Below are 18633 nucleotides of genomic sequence, written 5' to 3'. Positions count from 1 at the left end.
TATTCTGTTCCCTGTGGTATGTCTAGGACATAACGAAATTTTATACCCAGATAATGGTAGGAAGTAAAAGGTCTCTCCTGGCCTGTATCTGCTGGCCAGTCTCAAAACATCAACAACAGAGTGAGAAGAACAAGCCAGACTCAGCTGGTGTAAATTAACCCAGCTCCATTGCCTTCCCATGGACTATGCCAGTTCACATCTGTTGAAGCCTGATTTCCTTAATGTTGATTCATGTTTTCTCTTTCATTTTAGCTTCATACAATATTGGCGTGTTTGACTTTGCTTTCTTTGATGAGCAAATGTGGGTAGCATATAATAAGAAGTTACTGATGTATTTATTATTAATAGAGCCATAAAGTCCTTTTGAACGTCTGAGAAAAGATGGCTTGTAGGTGTGGACTTGGGTAACGCACTGTGAAAAGAGCAAGAACCATTTGTTTCTAGAGCTATCTGACAAACTAAAGCTTCCGTTTTTTTCCCATTTTGCTCAGGAAATTTTTCTTCCTTCTAATCTTTTAATTCCCACCCCCCCTCCTCTGACACTGCAGTCTTTTCTTTTTTCAACTTCGAAATATGAAGAAATGGGCAGGTCAAAGTTGAGATAATTTGTGAGGCTTAGTCACATTGTAAGTCCTAGCATAGCCCTTTCATCTCTCATGAACACAGACTGGGTATTGTGTGAAGTTCTTGAACTGTAAGTGACTTTAAATTCACTCTAGTGGACAAGGGTGAGAAGAAGTCATTTAACTTTTAATAGACTTTCAAGGACGAATGAGCAGCTGGTTGAGATGGAATATGAAATGAGCCTTACCGTTTCCCCAAACTCAGAATTCAGTCTTTGAGGTTTTAAATAATGTGTGTAGCTTTTTTTTTCTCTCCTAGTTTTCATTCGTCTCTGTTTTCTCAGTTTAGACAGGAAGGGGGACGGTGAGAAAAAAGACTGCAGAGAGCTTTTCTGGCTCTTTCTGCACTGAAAATCCTGAAAGTTGGCCCTCCATATATTTCCTGCCAGATTTCCAGAGTGGAAACAATTGTTTCTGCTTTATGTGACTGATACCATATGGAACACAAAAACACTTGTGCAAATAAGTGTAGCTCCAATGAAACTGGTGAGGCCACACCAGGGCACTGCAGCTGAGGACCTGGGCCTAGTTGTTTGGTCCTTTTCATACTTGGAAAGCGACTTTTCAAGGCACCTTAAGCACTAACTACAGTTCTCCCTATTCTTATACACCTGGCTTGAAGAACTGGCTTTGAGGTGGGAGTTGTCTGGAACTGTTAGCCAGGCCAGATTTTTCAGTGGTCCAGCAGTTTTGGTGATTGGCATTTGTCTAAGCTTTTGAGGTGAGGAGTGAACCTCAGTTACAGTTTCTAGCTCCCCAGAATGCAAAACACAAAGTCATTCAGTTTCAGGATATCCATGCATCTCTCTGTCCTTTCTCTTAGTGTCAGACTTGAAAAGACAGATACTATCCGTTGCATTAAGTCTTGTCGACTAAATGATGTCAACTGTGTGCTGGATCCAGTCCACACAATTTCCCACACTGTCATTTCGCTGCCCACGTTCAGAGAATTTACAAGACCTGAAGGTAAGTGGTTTGTTCCTTGTTCCACTTAACAGATGACAACATATAAAACCTCCACCGGAAATCCTTGCCTAAAGCCAGACTAGCTACCGGTGCAGTAAAATGTTTGCACAGTTCCAAATTATAGTGTACTACTCATTTAATTAAAACCTTCTATATCCAGGAGTTTTAATTTTATGGGGCAAAGAAAGTCATTCTGAGCTTTAACTCATACAACTTCCCAGTCTAAGGAAATATGAATCTCAGTTCCCATCTACCACACTTAGTCACACAATCGCCGTGTCCCCCATGACTTTTTTCTTCCTTTTTTTGCAGATTTTGCTATAAGAAGTAGGTGCTCATCATGTTTCTCTCATCTGTGGTCTGTTGTTCACCATTGACGAGTGGTTTCTTTTGACAATAGAACCTTTATCTACATATAAACAGTAATAATAAAATACATTATATTGAATATACTGTCTAGACCTGTGATTTGCCTATTTTTGACCTATTAAAAAAATAAGTGTTGTTTTTTAAAATACAGAATAAAGGAAGAGAGATTCCAAGGACTGGACAGAATGTTTTTAAACTGAGATTTTCAAAAAACATTCACATGAGTGGCTGTCCAGTCATCCAAAGTGAATTTTCCAGTCCCAGATGTTGCACTCTTATGGGCCCTCCTGCATTGCTTTAGTTTCTTCAGCCTCTGCAGTCCCTGTGAATTTTACGTCTTGCATTTTCATAAGGATTACACTCACTTTGCTTAGTTCACATATAAACTTCCAGATCTAGAGCAAATTTTTGCTGCTTGGCATTTGTTTTCATTCTCTGGCAGCCTACACATCCATAGGTGGGATGGCTGCCTTCAGCCCTGCTTCTCTGTAGGATGAGCCATTTGGCAATTTCCTTCGTGGCACAGACACAGAGAGAGAACAGAAGATTGAGGAAATCAAGGTTATTCTGCAGGGGGTTTTAAAGATCTTCAGTCCCTGTTTCTGATACACAATAAGTCTCAGCCTTGCTATTTCAGAAAGTTGTCCTAGATGAAAGCCACGTTGATTCGTCACTTCTGTACCAGGCAGAAGGAGGAGGGCAAGAGACATACCCATCCTTGTTCATACAGGAACAATTTAGCCACCAATAACTCAGCTGTGTAGAGATGCTATGGATTGCATCAGGCCTGTTTCAGGCCTTGGCTTGCCCTACTTCACAAGGAATGGAGTAATGCCCCATAGACATTTCTATTCCCATACACACTCCTTCAGCTTCACCAGGTGTACTGGCAGCAGAGCTAAGGATTTGGCCCAGGATACTTCCCAAAATGTTCCCTCATTAGTCCATCCTCATGATTTAATAAAAAGAGATGAGACTCAGTGATCTGAGAGTACTACCAAAGCCCAGGAGACATTTCTAAACTGCAATGTGTGGCCTTGAGTGAATTTTTACAGTTAAGTTTCATCACCTGTAGAGTGAGGATAATAATGAGAATAGTAATACTTACCTCCCTCATAAGGGGCTTGAAAAATAGCCTTACTTTTTAAAAAAATCCTAAACCCCTCCTCCAGTCCTCAAAGGGACTCTGTAATTTGTAATGGCAATTCTTTCTGTAACTGCCCAAGGGAATTGGAGTTCAGGGCTTTATCTGTTTGGTTCCCCTCCACTGCCCACCATGGGGATCTTCAGTGTTGTCCTCTTTCAGTACATGCTGGAAGTCTGACTAGTTTCTAAGCATGGTCTTTCTGGACTCTAAAAGTAATAGTGTTTTGGCTTCAGGGCTTCTTAGATGGTGCAGAAGGAGAAAATAAATCTATCAGAATCCTCCATTCCCCCAGATCTTCTTTCTTTCCATTTTAAAGGGCAAACTGGGAGGGGTAAGGGAGGGGGTGTCCCCCACTATCTTTGAGGACAAGTAATTTTGGATCAAATTTTGTCAGGTTCTTCACTGATGCTTTCAAATACTGCTCAGTAAATTCTGTGGTACTCTTTATTTGCAGAGATTATTTTTCTTCGTGCCATCACACCTACATATCCAGCCAACCAGGCAGATATCATATTTGACATAACAGAAGGAAATTTAAGAGATTCCTTTGATATCATCAAGCGTTACATGGATGGTATGACAGTGGGTGAGTAGAGTATTTTCTGTTTACTTTTTTTCTCTCACTAATACTGTAGAACAAGGTTGAAGAAATTAACTCAAGTAATTAATTCCCACCTTGATTTTCAAGCCTGTATTGATTTAATATTCTCCAGTCCAATATGTGTAATTTGAACTAATATCACAGATAATTATTTATTCAAAAATACCTGAGGCCTAAAATTTAATTTGAGAAGTATTTTAAGTTTTTTCAGAACTGGCTTTAATTACAAATGCAAATAGCTTAGCTTTAAAATTATGAGGTTTGCCCATATAATCAAACCAAATGTAAAATATGTAGTATGTCAGCAAAGAGACTGTAAATTTCATTAACTGCTCTTTCTTGCTTAAACAGCATTGCATCGATTTTTGGATAATAATAGATTTTTAAAGCAGGATTGAATTTACTGACACTGTTACCTGTTTGAATATTTACTAGCAGGCTGATTCAGTTTTAAGTACCTCTGTTGGGGGTAAAAGGGTTCTGTCAATTGCTGTGGTTTAGAAGGAACTTCAGAATGCAACACCCGTATTGATTTCAGGTCTCTGCTTGGCAGGGAGGAGACATGGCAGGAGATATACCTGGGTATATGGGTCATAAGCTAGACCTGCATTTCCTCCTATAGCAGGGAGGGGCTGCAGCATAACCTGGAGTTGTACTTTCTGGCAGGTTTCTTTCAGAGCAGGGCCCTTTGGGGGGATATAATGCATGCTGTATCCAGTATATAATGTGTATAGTGTATCTAGTATATATACTTAAATGCCTACAGGTAAATATTTCTAGTGTAGACTGCAGCTTGGCTCTCCCTGAGACCCAACATAGCCAGGAGTAGCTGGCAAATTATGTGAAGGTTGCAGAGCAGGAGCAGGGCCCACCTGGTGTGCTGCTCTGCCCAGTGTGAGTTGCTAGTGCAGTAGCAGGGGAATATGCTGTTATTTTCATGTGTAGAGAATGACTGGTATTAAATAAGTAGTATTTGAGTACTCTTTATTAATGTTTATTTATGAAAGCGAAGGACCACTGTTCCCGGTGAACATTCATGTTTCAGTATGTGAATGTGTAGGTTCTGCTCAGGTTTATACATGTACTGCTGGGCTTTCTAGCAGGACTTGTCTGGATGAAAAGAAAAATCGCTGCTGTGCTTCTTCCATCCTGATTGTTTGTGAAAAAGTCGTATTTATCATGATCTGAAGGTGGCACTGTTGCATTTCAGAAGCATGATAGTTCAGCCTCAGCTGTGCAAAGGTTTTGTGAACTGTAGATAAAAATCATAAGTCATTAGGTTTATATTTCTTTCTTTATCAAACAGAAGTATACATGTCAATGCTGAGAAAGAGGGAGAGTCTGTTAAAGCAGGATGATAAGATTACAGAATTGGGGTATTGGTTTGATTCTTTAGAAGAGTATAAATGTTATCAGATCCCACGGTAGTTACAGTAGTTTGCTTTTCGTGTTGTGTGCTGCTTTCTGTCTGAAATAAGAAAGAAGGATGTGTTTAGAAATCTGACTGGCCAAGGTATTCGCCTGAGGGAAGCGTTTCCATTTTGAATAATAGGACTGCGTGTCAATGGTATTTTACTTGGTAAAATGGATATCTGCCTCACAAACTTAGGAGGGAAAGGACAGTCTTATACAGGAGGTTGAGAGGATGTGATATATGCCTAAGCACATTCCCAGCTCTGCAAAAGAATTGGGCAACTCTTTCTTCACCTCAGTTCCCCCATGTGCAACATGGAGATGATAAAACATGCCTATTACTGTCTTAATTAATTCTTCTGTTTAAGAGTCTTAATTAATTCCTCTGTGTAAAAGTACTTGGAGATTAATGGATGGAAGCTGCAAAGTAAACCGCCTGCAGCAGATTGGAAAAGGAAAAACAAAACTCCAGCTGATACTACCTGGAGGGGCAGAGGTTCAGGACAGCATGTTGTATGTGTGAAATTAGGATTGCAAATAATTCTGCCAGCAGCAGTTCTGCTGCTCTCATCATAATATTGTTTTTCTTATTATTAATAATCAGAGTGTTAGGTGTTCTCATAAAAGTGCTGGGAAGTTTTCAAGACAAATAAGTAAGATGGGATCCTAGTCCGCAGGAGATTACAAAGTGAGTCTCTCTTGTAAAGAAAGGGAAAAGGTTTGTATAAGGATGGAAAAAGACAGAGTATAGAATCACAGAATCATTTTGGTTGGAAAAGACCTTTAAAATAATTAAGTCCAACTGTTAACCTACCACACTGCCAAGTCCACAACTAAACCATGTCCCTAAGCACCACATCTACACATCTTTTTAAATACCTCTAGGGATGGTGACTCCACCACTTCCCTGGGCAGCCTGTTCCAGTGCCAGACAACCCTTTAGGTGAAGAAATTTTTCCTAATATTCAGTCTAAACCTCCCCTGGCACAATTTGTGGCCTTTTCCTCTTGTTCTATAGCTTGTTACTAGGGTGAAGAGACCAACCCCCACCTCACTACAACCTCCTTTAAGGCAGTGTAGAGAGTGAGAAGATCTCTCAGCCTCCTGTTCTCCAGGCTAAACAACCTCAGTTTCCTCAGATGCTCCTCAAAAGACTTGTTCTCCAGACCCCTTCACCAGCTTTGTTGCTCTTCTCTGGACTCCCTCTAGCCCTTCCATGTCCTTCTTGTAGTGGACAAGAAGGCCTCCAGTGAGAGGCCAAAAACTGAACACAGTATTCTAGGTGTGGGTTCACCTGTTCCTAGTATGAGGGGATGATCACTTCCCCAGAAAGCTTTATTGGTTATCTCATTAAGTGATAGGAAGATAACAACTGTGGAGATACATAGACACATTAGCAGAGCAAATGCCTAACTAGCCCAGTAACCAGTGTCCAGCATACTCACCAGTAGTAACAGATAGGTGTATAGGAATCTTTCTCCAAATACAGTGTTCCAGTTTGCTGCAGTCATCTGTTAGTACACTACTGGGAAAGCACACCTGGACCATCATGCTTGGTGATCACTGATGGACATGTGCCTCTTGAATCTGTGTAGTGTATTTTTTAGTCTTTTTTTACTGCCTATATTGTAGAGAAAAGAATACATTTACTCTCATAATGAATCATAGATGCGTGGGTAAAAGGAATAAAAAGCATGTTTCATTCAGTTATAAGGAGAAATGACCAGAGTATCAAAGCTATTTTATCTGCTAATGGAAATAGATCACCAAATATATTTTCTCTACAATAGAAGAGATAGAAAACCTTTAGAGGAGGTTTGAGTTTTGTGGGTTGTTTTTAAAGACATGATAAGCTCAGAGAGAGGAAGAGCCAAAAGAAGTAGGACAGACTCCAAAACTAGCTATGCTGACCTATAGAAAGTATCTTCCAGGGAAGAGAAGGAATGAAAGCCATCCTGCTGGAGTGGCAGTTCATAGACTTCATGCAAGCTGAAGGAAAAGAATTATGTATAAAGTTGCCTCCAATATTTCTATGCTATTGTACTAAAAAGAGATTCAACCCCCCTTTATTTCAAGAAGGGCTGTAGACTCTCTCTTGCCTGGTGTGTTTATGGGCCAAGGTGGCACTGAATCCAAAAGATACTATTAACAACTGCACATCACTTACTAGCATGGGTGGGAGAAAAACAGAAGTGCAGACCCATCCAGTTTTTGGGTTTTTTTAAGCTTTTATAGACTTTTCACTGCATTCCTCCTTTAACCAGCTGTCAGTGAAAAATGAAGAATGCATTTTCGACTTGTACAAAAACGTCCTATCAATGCCTAAGGTATTATCAGATACTATAAAACATTTTCCCCCTCAGCTATGCATTAATTTCCTTAGGTGACTGTAATACCACCTTGTGGTCTGGTAAACTTCAGGAAGATTTTTAAATTTTGTAATACATTTAGAAGTAGTTTTGCTAAGCTGAAATCTTCCATATTGCATTTGATACTAACCTGAGCATATATTCTTGCCAATAAAGCAGAAAGCTACTAGGGTTATGAAAAGCATCCAGAGATGATAGAATTATAAAATTTCATTTATACATATAGAGCTTCTCAGAAGTGTTTTGATGGTGTTTGAATAGACTGATATCAATAGCTGTTTGTAATTTTACAGCTATGTACTACAGTTCTCTGTTGTTACTTGCAAGGATTTCACTGCTATCTCTGTCCTGACTTTCCAGCCTCTTTTATGTGTGTGATAGTTCATGATGTTACCTTTGAACCATTAAAGAAAGTGTCTCGACTACTGATAGCACAACACTGGATATATTAGTAGTCTAATTTCTGCTCTGGTATATTAATTGCATACTATGTTCCAGAGGCTGAGGAGAGACTTCTAAAAAGTTAGCAGAAGGTAAACAAAACCAGGTACGGTAAGAAAGTGTCTTTGTGGGATCCCGTATTGGTTGAGAGTAGAGGAAGGAGTTTGGAGGTTTATTTGTCTTTTTGGGAAACCCGTCTTGAGCACAAGGGTAGTAGTTCTGTATCTCATAAGAAGTCTGGCCATTCTCAGTGTGGCAAAAACTTTTCACAGTCCACCGCACAAACGTTTGCATGGTCTGACATTAAATTCAGAGTTGCTGGATTGCAATTTGGTTCTGAACTTTGTCCCTGGACCAGCTCTGCAGTGCTGGGCAAGTACCTTCTCATTCCTCTTTGCTTCTGTCTTCATCTTTAGGCCAGAGGCTGACTGGCTCTTACCGTGCATTTGTTACAGTGTTTAGCATAATGAGATCCCCGGAATGATTTGGGCTTCTTGGCATGGCCCTGATGCTGAAAGTAGCAGTTCACCTACAATTGTTTTTCTGTGGGGAGATGGAGGCTAGGTGTAGGCAGAGCCAGGGTGTCCAGGAGAGCTCTGCTGTTCACAGGGGTGAGGATTTCAGCACATGCATCCCCTTGTGGATACTCTCACTACAAAGTAAGCAACAATAGCCACCTTTTGTCACAACGATAATGTTTCATTAGCATGCAGCAACAATGGTGTCTGGCAATACAAAACCAATGCTGTCCAGTCATTCACAGTGAGCACACAGAGCAGGGACATAATTCAGCAGGTTTTTCAACAGGCTTTTGCAGCCTTACATTAAAAAGAACACAGTCCCTTTCAGTATCTTTGTTCTGGTTTCATCTGGGCTTGCCCCTTTCAGAAAAGGAGCCCCTCAGCAAAGAATATTTTGTGAGTTTTCCTCTGTGCCAGGTTGCCCTGTCGAAATCAGTAGCTGCGTATTTGAGATGAGGGTGCCCAGAAGCCATTTGGTAAATGGGATCCTAGATTTATTGCCTGAACCTGCCCTTTCAGGATGCTGATGACTGTGCTGTTCAGTAGTCAAATCTCTCAACACCCTCCCTCCCCTCCAGAAAAAATGTTAGGCTTAAGAGCTTTCTGGAGGCAAACAAGCAACATGAGTGGGAGGTGAATTTTCATTTTGTATCTGAAAAATGCTGAAAGTGCTTTTCTGGTGAGAAGGAGTCTCGTGCTTGATAGGAACAACTTTCCTGTTGCCAAATTTCACTCTAGCGCATTGCAAGTATCTGGTTAATAAAACACTCCTCCTTGATCAATGCTCATCTCACCCCTCGGGAAGGAAGGTGTAACATATTACAAAAACACTCATACAGACCACCTTCAGTTACACTTTCCATAAAACCAGCAGACAAATAAATCACACTGCAACTCTGTCAAACTTTTGTGAACTGTGGCGTGAAGTTTAAAACCTGCCAACTTGAGAAAGAAATGGACTGAGTCAGAGAACAGCCAAGGTGACTGCCAAAGGTCCTTGGTTCAGATTACACAGCATGCATTTTTAGGTGTTAATTTTAAACGGTGTGCTGAGATTTACATAAATGAGCAAATAAAGCCAAATTTTTAATCCAGTACACTGAGAAACATACTATGAGCACTTCCTCTCAGAGATGTCTGTGTGAATTCAGCCTTCTGAGGTACTTTGCCCTGGCTTAGAGTAGTCAGAGATCTGCTTTTCTGAGGATCTCCAAGTGTGAAATACTTGTGCAACTGATGCAGCTGCTTCTGCTGCTGCTTCTGCTGCTGCTCCTGAGTTTGTGTGTTATTAGCAAGCATCTCATTCCTGCAGTAGCACTTACACACCCTATAAAAATGGAGACGGAAGATAAGAGACTCAAGACATATTGCAAATCTTTCCCAGCGTGATGCATAGATGCATGGCTCACTTAAAAAAAACCAAACAACCCACACCCTAACTTTTATTTTTAAAGGGGTCAAATGTGGTGACCCCTTATTCCAGCCTTATTTTGAGAATTTGGTCAAGGATTAACACACATGAAGATTCAGAAAGCTTCCCTCCTCAGAAGTTCTGCTAACAATACCTGCAGAGCTGTCACCTGTAGGTGATGAGTGAGCAGTTATATAAGGGCTTTCATGTCAAATCCTCAGGATTAGGCACTTTTTCTTCCATGGTAAATTGAATCACAGAGCCATATCGTGCTGTGTACCATAATGTGGCTCTTTGCCAAGGAATCTTAGGGTTGCACTAATTAATTGCCCGGGGGTCATGGATACGCTACTGTATCAAAGCCTGGCTGAAAGGGAATAATGTAGTTGTGGGATAGGTAGGGTAAACTAAGCCACTCCCATTAAATGGAGAGATTGCATGTATGTGATGCTGTACCTTGATGGACATAAAACCCCTGTAAATAAGATAGTGGAAATAAATTATCAGGTGGCTGACATACGTAATTTTGCACTTTTGGGATACTCAGGCTAGAAATTTTTCCACCTGTTTTTCTAATATGTAAGATTCTTACGCTACATAAAGCATGTCACATTCCCCAAGGTGGAACAGGAAGGATTAAAAAATATATGGTGGAAACTATTTTTTAATGAGGCTACTTCAAGTACAGTAATTGCATTTTAGGCATGAGTGATTTCGCAGCATTGTCAACATTAAAACCCATTGCGAGGTCTGGCTGGAAGGCAAGCCAGGGATCTAAAAGCACTTCAAGTTTGCCAAACCAAGATAAGAGCACATCTCTCTGAAGTTATTTGGTATCCTTAATAAAGATCATAGTATTTGTAAACTAGCCAAACCTCAGTAAAATCAAAGGTTGTTTTTAATTCTTTCATAATACCAAGGCTCCATATGATCTGACATGACAGATAATAGCTTTGAAAATATTTACCATTTGTTTCTGGCCAAAAAATTGTATTAATACCAGGAGGCTTCTTTATTGCCTCTTTATTTGATGCATTTCAGCAATCAAAGCTTTCTAGAGAAGCCCAAGTGTTAATGAAATTAAACTTCATTGAGCAGTTGAAGAATAGTATTTATAATAAATTGAATCCTAAATTTCTGACCTGTTGAATAAGACAGACATCCTTTTTCATGCTAAAATGTAATTCCTGTAGTGTAATTTCCTTTTTTTCTTTAGAGGTGAAATGAAAGGCAAAAAGGGAAGCAGATTCAGTCTTAGCTAAACTTAAACTAAGACTTGTGCCCAAGTGGAAACTTCAAAGGCTATGAGTACATAGAAGGTTTTAGGCAGAGTTGTTTGGGCAGTCTTTAAAGGAGAGCTTTGTCTTTATGTGGCTTATAAATGGTTACTGTGGTCAACAGATACTCTGAGCATGGGAGAGATCAGAGCAATAGGTGCTGCTTACGGTTGCAGATGCAGGCTCACCTTGTTCCACTACTCTTTTTTTCTGAGGGGTGCCTCAACAGCTTTGAGCTGCGCTGCTGGGCAGCAGTTATGGAATTGCTGTAGGGACATGAGCATTTTTGCCTGTTCCTAAGTGTGCTTAGCCCTGCACCAACTGGCCCACGGCATTTGAAGTCCTGTTGGTGCTGCTAGGGCAATGCTCACTGGTACGATACCTAAATTACCACTGCTGTTCTGTTCCCTAATAGGGAGCACTGGGGTTGTATTAAGCAATATGAAGCTTTGTTGGTGTTCAAAAGAGAAATCCTCCCTCCCCCCATCTACTTCTGCATCGTAACTCCACCCCTTTCCCTGTTGTCAACATTAGTGCTTGTGTGGCAAGCTACATTTTTGGTTCTTTTCTTTTGGGTGTTAATCCAAGGGAAGGGGTGGATTATACAGCAGGACTGCTATTTCTGATCAGCTTAAACCAACAGTGATATTGCCCTGAGTGTCAGATAGCTTCTGAAAGTGCAATTTTACTTCAGACTGACTTCTGAAGCATTTTATAAGCCCTTGGTTGCTCAACAGTTGAAAATCAGGCCATTTTCATAAGAATTTGAATAAAGATCTGGGAGGTCCATGTTTAAAAGTACATGCTTTTGGAAATCTTGTTCCTACTTCCTTAAGCAAAGATATTCATAGCCAGCCACATTCCTGTGAAGCAGCTCTCCATCAGCGTGGAAACCTTGTTAACATCCAACCCTAGCTTGATTCTGGAAATCTATTATTTTGTGAAGTGTTCACCATCAAACTTGAATGAAGGTCTAATTCACAATGTTATGAGGGCAATATACTTCAAAGCAAGAGGAAATCTATTTCAGTACTTGTATTTTGATTAATGAGTTTTTCTGAATCCTTTAAGCATATTTATGTTTGTCAGGTGTGGCAGCTCAAGGATTAATGACATCTTCAGAGCTATTTTTCTGTATATTATTTGATGCCTGCAGTGATGATTATCAAGAAATATTACATTTTCCAAAGAGCAGCCACTTATTAATAAAACAGATTGTATCAGAAACTATAGAGCACCACATAGCAGGAGCTTACATTGTTATTGTCACAAATAACTGAGAGAAGTATAGATAGCTCTCACAAAAAAAAAAAAAGGGGGGGGGAAGAGAAAATGAAAAGGACTATTTAGCTTTTGAGAGATGGAGGAATCTAAAGTGTACATTAACTTTCTGAAGTCAGCAGACATCTGGTGGTCTGGGAAATGCCTGCAGTTTGACAGCTAGATTGTGCCTTTAGGCACAGTCATGAACTAGAGAGGACTGGAGGAATATCATGCCTGTGAGGTTGCCTATGGAGGCACAGCCCACTACTGTGAAGAGCAGTGAGAAGGGCTTCTACAAGTATGTAAACAGTAAAAGGAAGACTAGGAAAAATGTGGGCCTACTTCTGAATGGAGTAGGAGACCTGGTGACAAAAGATGTGGATAAAGATTAAGAATTCAATGTTTTCTTTGTCTCATTCTTTACTGATAAAAGAGTGCCCTTTAGGAGTTCCCAGGGCCCTCAGAGCAATAGGAAGGTCTGGAGCAAGAAATACTCAACCTTAGTGGAGAAGAATCAGGTTAGGGAACATTTAAACAAACAGAACATACGCAAATCCATGGGAGCTGATGGAATGCCCCCACAAGTGTTGAGGGAAATGGTCAATGTCATTGCGAGGCCACTCTGAATTAGTTTTGCAAGATTGCAGTTCTCAGATGTTCCCATGGACTGGAAGAAAGCAAATGTCCCTGTGCTCTTCAAGAAGGCAAAGAAGGAAGAACTAGGGAACTACAGGCTGCTCAGCCTCACCTCACTCCCTGGGTAGGTGATGGAGCAAATCTACCTGGAAACCATTTCCAAAATTATTAAGGACAAGAAGGTGACTGAGAGTAGTCAGCAAGGAATTATGAAGATGAAATCATGCCTGACCAACCTGACAGCCTCCTACAAAGACATGACTGGATTAGGAGATCATAGATTCATTCTGGTGGGAAGAGGTCATCAAGTCCAGCGATTAACCTAGCACTGCCAAGTCTGCTACTAAACCATGACCCTAAGAAACACATCTATGCCTCCTTTAAATACCTCCGTGAGATGAAATAAGAAGAGATTATATTGCCTATCTTGACTTTAGTAAGGCTTTCCGCACTGTCTCCTTTAATATTCTCATAGGCAACCCAAGGAAATGTAGACTACCTAAGTGGACAAAACTGTGATGAGTGGCTGATACACCAGAGGGTTGTGCTGCCATCCAGAGGAGCCTCGACCGTTCAAAGTAATGGACTGACAAGAATTTAATGAAGTTCAGCAAAGGGAAATGCAGAAGTCCTGCCCCAGTGGAGCAAGAACCCTTTGTTAGTAGTACATTGTGCACACTGGCACATTGGGGGTTTACCAGCTGGAAAGCAGCTCTGCAAAAACACACCTGGGCATCCTGGTGGACACCAAGTTGATCATGAGGTAAAAACATGCCCTTGTGCCAAAAGTTGGCACTGGACTGCATTAGGAAGAGCGTTTGCAGCAGGGTGAAGGAGGTCATCCTTCGTCTCTGCACAGCACTGGTGAGGTCACCACTGGAGAGATGTGTCCAGCTTTGGGCTTCCTGTTACAAGAACGACATGGACATAGTGGAGACAGTCCAGAGGAGGGTGATAATTAAAGCACTGAAGCATCTGTTGGATAGGGAGAGGCTGAGGGAGCTGGGACTGTTCAGCCGGGAGAAGAGGAGGCTCAGGGACAATCTGGTCAATGTAATGGGAGGGAGTAAAGAAGATAGAGTCTTCTCGGCGATGTGGAAAGAATAAGAGTCAATGGGCACAAATTGAAATGCAGGACATTCCACTGAAACACAAACCCCCTTATTTTCTTTACTGTAAAGGTTGCCTAGAGCTGTGGAGTGTCCATCCTTAGAGATACTCAGAACTAGATTGAACACAGCCGAAGCATCTAGGTCACTCTGCTTTGAGTATAGATGATCTTCAGAGGTATTTCCTGCCTCAAATATGCTGTGATTCTGGTTCTGGACTGTAATGATGTTGAAAACATGACAGGACTGGATTGTTACAGAAGGAAAAAGTTTGCAGCTTTCACTCTATCAACTGCAGTAAGACATTCCCTAATATACAATGGTTGAAGCATTGTATTTTCAAAGCTTGGAATACATTAAGCAATTACCCAACACTTGATTCACTTCCCTTCTTCCCTGGCATGGTACAGGTCAGTAAGTACCCTAGTAACTATGTTTGCAGAGCAATTTAAGCATGAAAAATCATTCCTTTGGTATAATGGTTTGGATTAATGTGCAGCCTTTAGGAAAGGAATTTAATTAAACTTTAATGTCTGTAGAGCCCCAAAGCTTTTCAGAGAAAAAAAAATGGATAAAATAGCCTAAAATATGTATTTTCTGTTTGTTAATTATTTTTCAACCTTATTGATGAACTTTGTATATCTGGAATGAGTACTGAATAAGAAATGTATTTTTTTCCCTTATAAATCTTAACATGACTTCTGTGAGTTGAGGTCTACAGAGCCAAAAACCGATTTGGCTATATAGTTTTGGCTTCACACTATAGATGTGTATTTACATGCTAAAAACTGAGATAGTCTGGCATTCAAGCCTAGCCTGAAACTCGTTGTCTACAGTTTGATCCGAGGAAGCATTTATTCATGGCTGGATTTTTTTCTCTCACTCATTTCTGGAATGATCCTATCAACTTTGTCTTTAAAAGTAGCCACTTACAATGATAATTTCCCTAGTCCTGAACTTCCTAATTACCTGAACATCTCTTTTGAAACTATGACTAGGCTCTTAAGAAACACTGATGCATCTGAGATGTTTACTCTTCATGTTGAAAATCTTGGCCAGCAGTATAAAGCAAGAGGCCTTAAGGAGAAAAGCAAACTTGAAATTATAGTCCAGGATCTTGCATTAACATGAGGAGATTGGTCTTCTTGTATTGCTTAAGGGAAACTCATAAACATGCTTTTCCCCTACAAAAAAGTTGTTCACCACACATTACCTCTAGTGTGCCAGTGTTTGGGGCTACTTTCTTTTAATAGCCATGCAGTGGCTTTAGGTTCCAGGAGGCTGAGATGATAACCCCTCAACTTCATTACTGCAACATCCGCATGGGATTAAAGAAGTTTGCTAACATAAGGGGAGAGTCTGTGACCATCCTTTGTTCGTAGTCATACATACTCATGACCTAACACAGACTAGCAGACTATTTAAAGGCTATTTTTGTGATTCCAAAAGATCTGTTGCTTAAAAAGGGGTAGCTTCTGTTGAGTTGGGGCAACTAGGACTATTCATCTCTGATAATGATGTAGAAAGGACCAGAGTGTTTTTTGTGGGGAAACAGGTACCCAGGAACAGCCAGATGTAGGGCTTGAGAACACAGGCTGAGATTATTTGGAAATTAACATAAAGCTCAATAAAGTACCTGAGTCTCAGCTGAGTGTAGGCTCCAGCTCCACAGCTCTCACCACATTCTGTGGTACTTGAATTTTTCCAAATTAATCATTTCATATTCCAAGCATCCACTTAAGGCACAAGGAAAATAGCTCAAGGAAAAATTATGAGGTGGTTTTTTGTGTCATTGAATTCTCTCTCTTGTAGGTGTCACAAGCAGCTCATTCCAAAAGTTCCATCTGAAAACAGACAGCACGATCGCTCACCATGTAATAGCATGTTCTCTTGAGAAGCTTTGCTGTGGTTTTTGACAAAGGGGGCACATTTTGTGATGGGCTTTAGCTTTTTAGCTTTTTTCTAATCAGACCTGTAGACTCAGAGTTAGTATCCTTTGGCATGTGATGACTGGAACAAAACCATATAGCTGTAACCCTGTGGTATGGGGGAAAAGCTGGGAAGGTGGGAAGAGGAAAAGAGTTCTTGAGCCTGTCACTTAACACAAAGCTCGAAATGCAGTTGAGGGAATTGATCACATTTTTGATAACTGTGTTAATTGTATTTTCCTGAGCATAGTCCACAGGTTATTTGGAAGAGCAGCTTTTGATTTGGCAGTAGTTTGGATCGTTTATATATACACAAATACATATGCCTGCATATGCATATGCAGGTATGGCAAGAGGAGGTTTACTTCAGCACGTCCCCCCTCCAGCAGTTATCAGATACAGCTCCCCAGTAATAAGCAGTCCCTGTTGCCTCTCCCCCTCTCCCTTCAGCCTGATTCATTGCCTGTTCCACTAACAGTCTCAGGTTGATTTTGTGGGGATCCTGAGAAGTTTAAGTTATCCAAAGCCCTCTTTTTGAGGAATGGGTGCAACTTACGTCTGTGCTGTGTTCTTATGATGATACAGATTTATATATTCGACAAGACTCAAGAATCAATCCCTGTGGAAAATCCTGACCTTCACTTCTGGAACAGAAAACATAACTTAATAACTCTCTACCAACCTAAACCAGACTTTTCTAGTGGCAGTGTGAAAATAAGCTTATTTGGTTCTGCTCTGCTTTCTAGCAAACCATGGAGATCCCTGTTAGAGGAACTTTCTCTAGAGAAAATGCAAATGCAGTGTTTAGCAAGAGGTGCAAGGGACACAATGACCCAGATTCAGCGCAAATGTAATTGCTGCAGATTTTGTGGTTAGCAGTGGAAAAGGGAAGAAAAAAAAAAAAAGGTTTGTTAAGAAGTATTTTAAAGAGTTTTGTAAGTGCTCCTTTGGCATACTGGGCAGTGAGCTTAGCAGAGAAGTCAGAGTCAGGAGTCTGAATTTCTGGAGACAAAATGGTAATGCATGATACCTTGGCTTGGCATCCAGAATGGGTTAATGTGATCACAAAACAGCAGCGTTCCTCCTAAGTTCAAAATGGAGCTTCTTAGCAAATCAGCTGCCTAATGCAAAAATACAAGCAGAAACCAGACACAGAGGTGAATTGCCTGAGGGTCTCACATATTTCAAAGCAGGGAAATGTAATGATATCTTAAAGAGGCATAGACAAGCCAAGGAATACCTGTGGCATCTGATTACAATAATAGAAATTCTGCTGAAAGGCTTAGGAAGATTAACAATATTAACCTAGCTGTCTTATTTATCCCATCTTCTTTGATAAGCAAAGCCCCAGTAATCCAGTGACAGTGGCTCTAAGATTGTTGGGTTTTGTCATTATTTTCACTTGAAAATAAGTATTATATATTATTTACTTTAATGTCTTCACTACGCTTGGTGACATATTTTTATGTTAAACAAAATCAAAATATGAAACATGAAAGAAGAAACAGAGCAAGAGAGCAGCTCAGCATATTAATTATAGGGCTTTAAAAGTTCTGGGCCATAGTCAGACTTACCACTGCAGAAATAACTGTGACATCCAAAAGCTTACCTCCTCTCAAGCCAAGGCTGTTTGCTTACACAGATCAGCAGATGGAAAGGATTGGCACTGATCCTGTTTACAATAAGGGCAAAGTGTGCAAGAAAAAAAAAGTCTTATCCTTGTTTTCTAAAAGGAGGTCAGCAAACCATGAAGACACCCAAGCAGATTTGGGATGTGTAATAACATCCCTTCTCAGTTAACAAAAAAGCAAAACCAAACAAAGGTGAGCTGATGGAAAGTAGTCTGCCTTGCCTCTGACACATAGGGTTTTCTGTAGGTTGAGTCTGTGTTTGGGTCACAGATTATGAACCAAAGAGCATAAACAGCAACAGCAGCACATCAGACTGGAGGGTAGCAGTGCTTGCTTGCATAGATGTGCCTGCAGGCAAGACAACACAGATGCTTGAGATTGCCTGGCATATGAGATTCAGCAGAAAGGTGCATCTCTTTGTTCATTTATTAGCAGTGATTCAGCCTGTTTTAGTATGTTTTAACAGACAAATATTATCCTATATATATTTTATTTATTTAGTGAAAAATACTAACCTAGCTGAAATTTAATTTTGTTGGGAAAGGATTTGGGTGAATTTTCTTAAACTCAATCCATTTACCAACTGTGGAGCCTGCAGCCATGGTCCAAAGAGGACCAGCTGATGGTGGTATTTGAGAGCACAACACTCTGTTTTCAGGTCAATTAATGAAGAACAGCATTGTTCTCCCAGCATCCTTTAGAGAGTGACTCACAGGAGAGTGTGTACTGCTACAATGATGCAGGACCAAGTCCCAAACTGCAATTATCCCCATGTTAAATCTGAGTGGCTCCATCTAGATACTTTGGATTTAGACTGGTAAAAAAAAAGAGATTAAAAAGTAGCTGCTTAATTCCTACTTTTCTACTAGTGTAGACTCTGCTAGAGCGGAGCAAGAATAAGTGGAGCACTATAAAAAGATTGCGAAAT

General features: G+C 40.4%; 1 protein-coding gene across 3 annotated transcripts in view; it reads left to right on the top strand.

The window, feature by feature from the left end:
• The window catches only part of FBLN1 (fibulin 1), a 77552-nt gene that overhangs the window by 56495 nt on the left and 2424 nt on the right, over nt 1-18633 (top strand). For all 3 annotated transcript variants that reach the window (XM_051641094.1, XM_051641068.1, XM_051641084.1), the window contains 2 exons: nt 1447-1589; nt 3560-3691. In XM_051641094.1, coding sequence (XP_051497054.1) covers nt 1447-1589; nt 3560-3691 — 275 coding nt within the window. The remainder of the gene's footprint in view (nt 1-1446; nt 1590-3559; nt 3692-18633) is intronic.

The sequence above is a fragment of the Apus apus genome, chromosome 1 (genome assembly GCF_020740795.1).
Source record: "Apus apus isolate bApuApu2 chromosome 1, bApuApu2.pri.cur, whole genome shotgun sequence".
Lineage (NCBI taxonomy): Eukaryota > Metazoa > Chordata > Aves > Apodiformes > Apodidae > Apus > Apus apus.
Note: the sequence above shows the minus strand (reverse complement) of the source record. Positions and strands in the feature narration are given on the sequence as shown.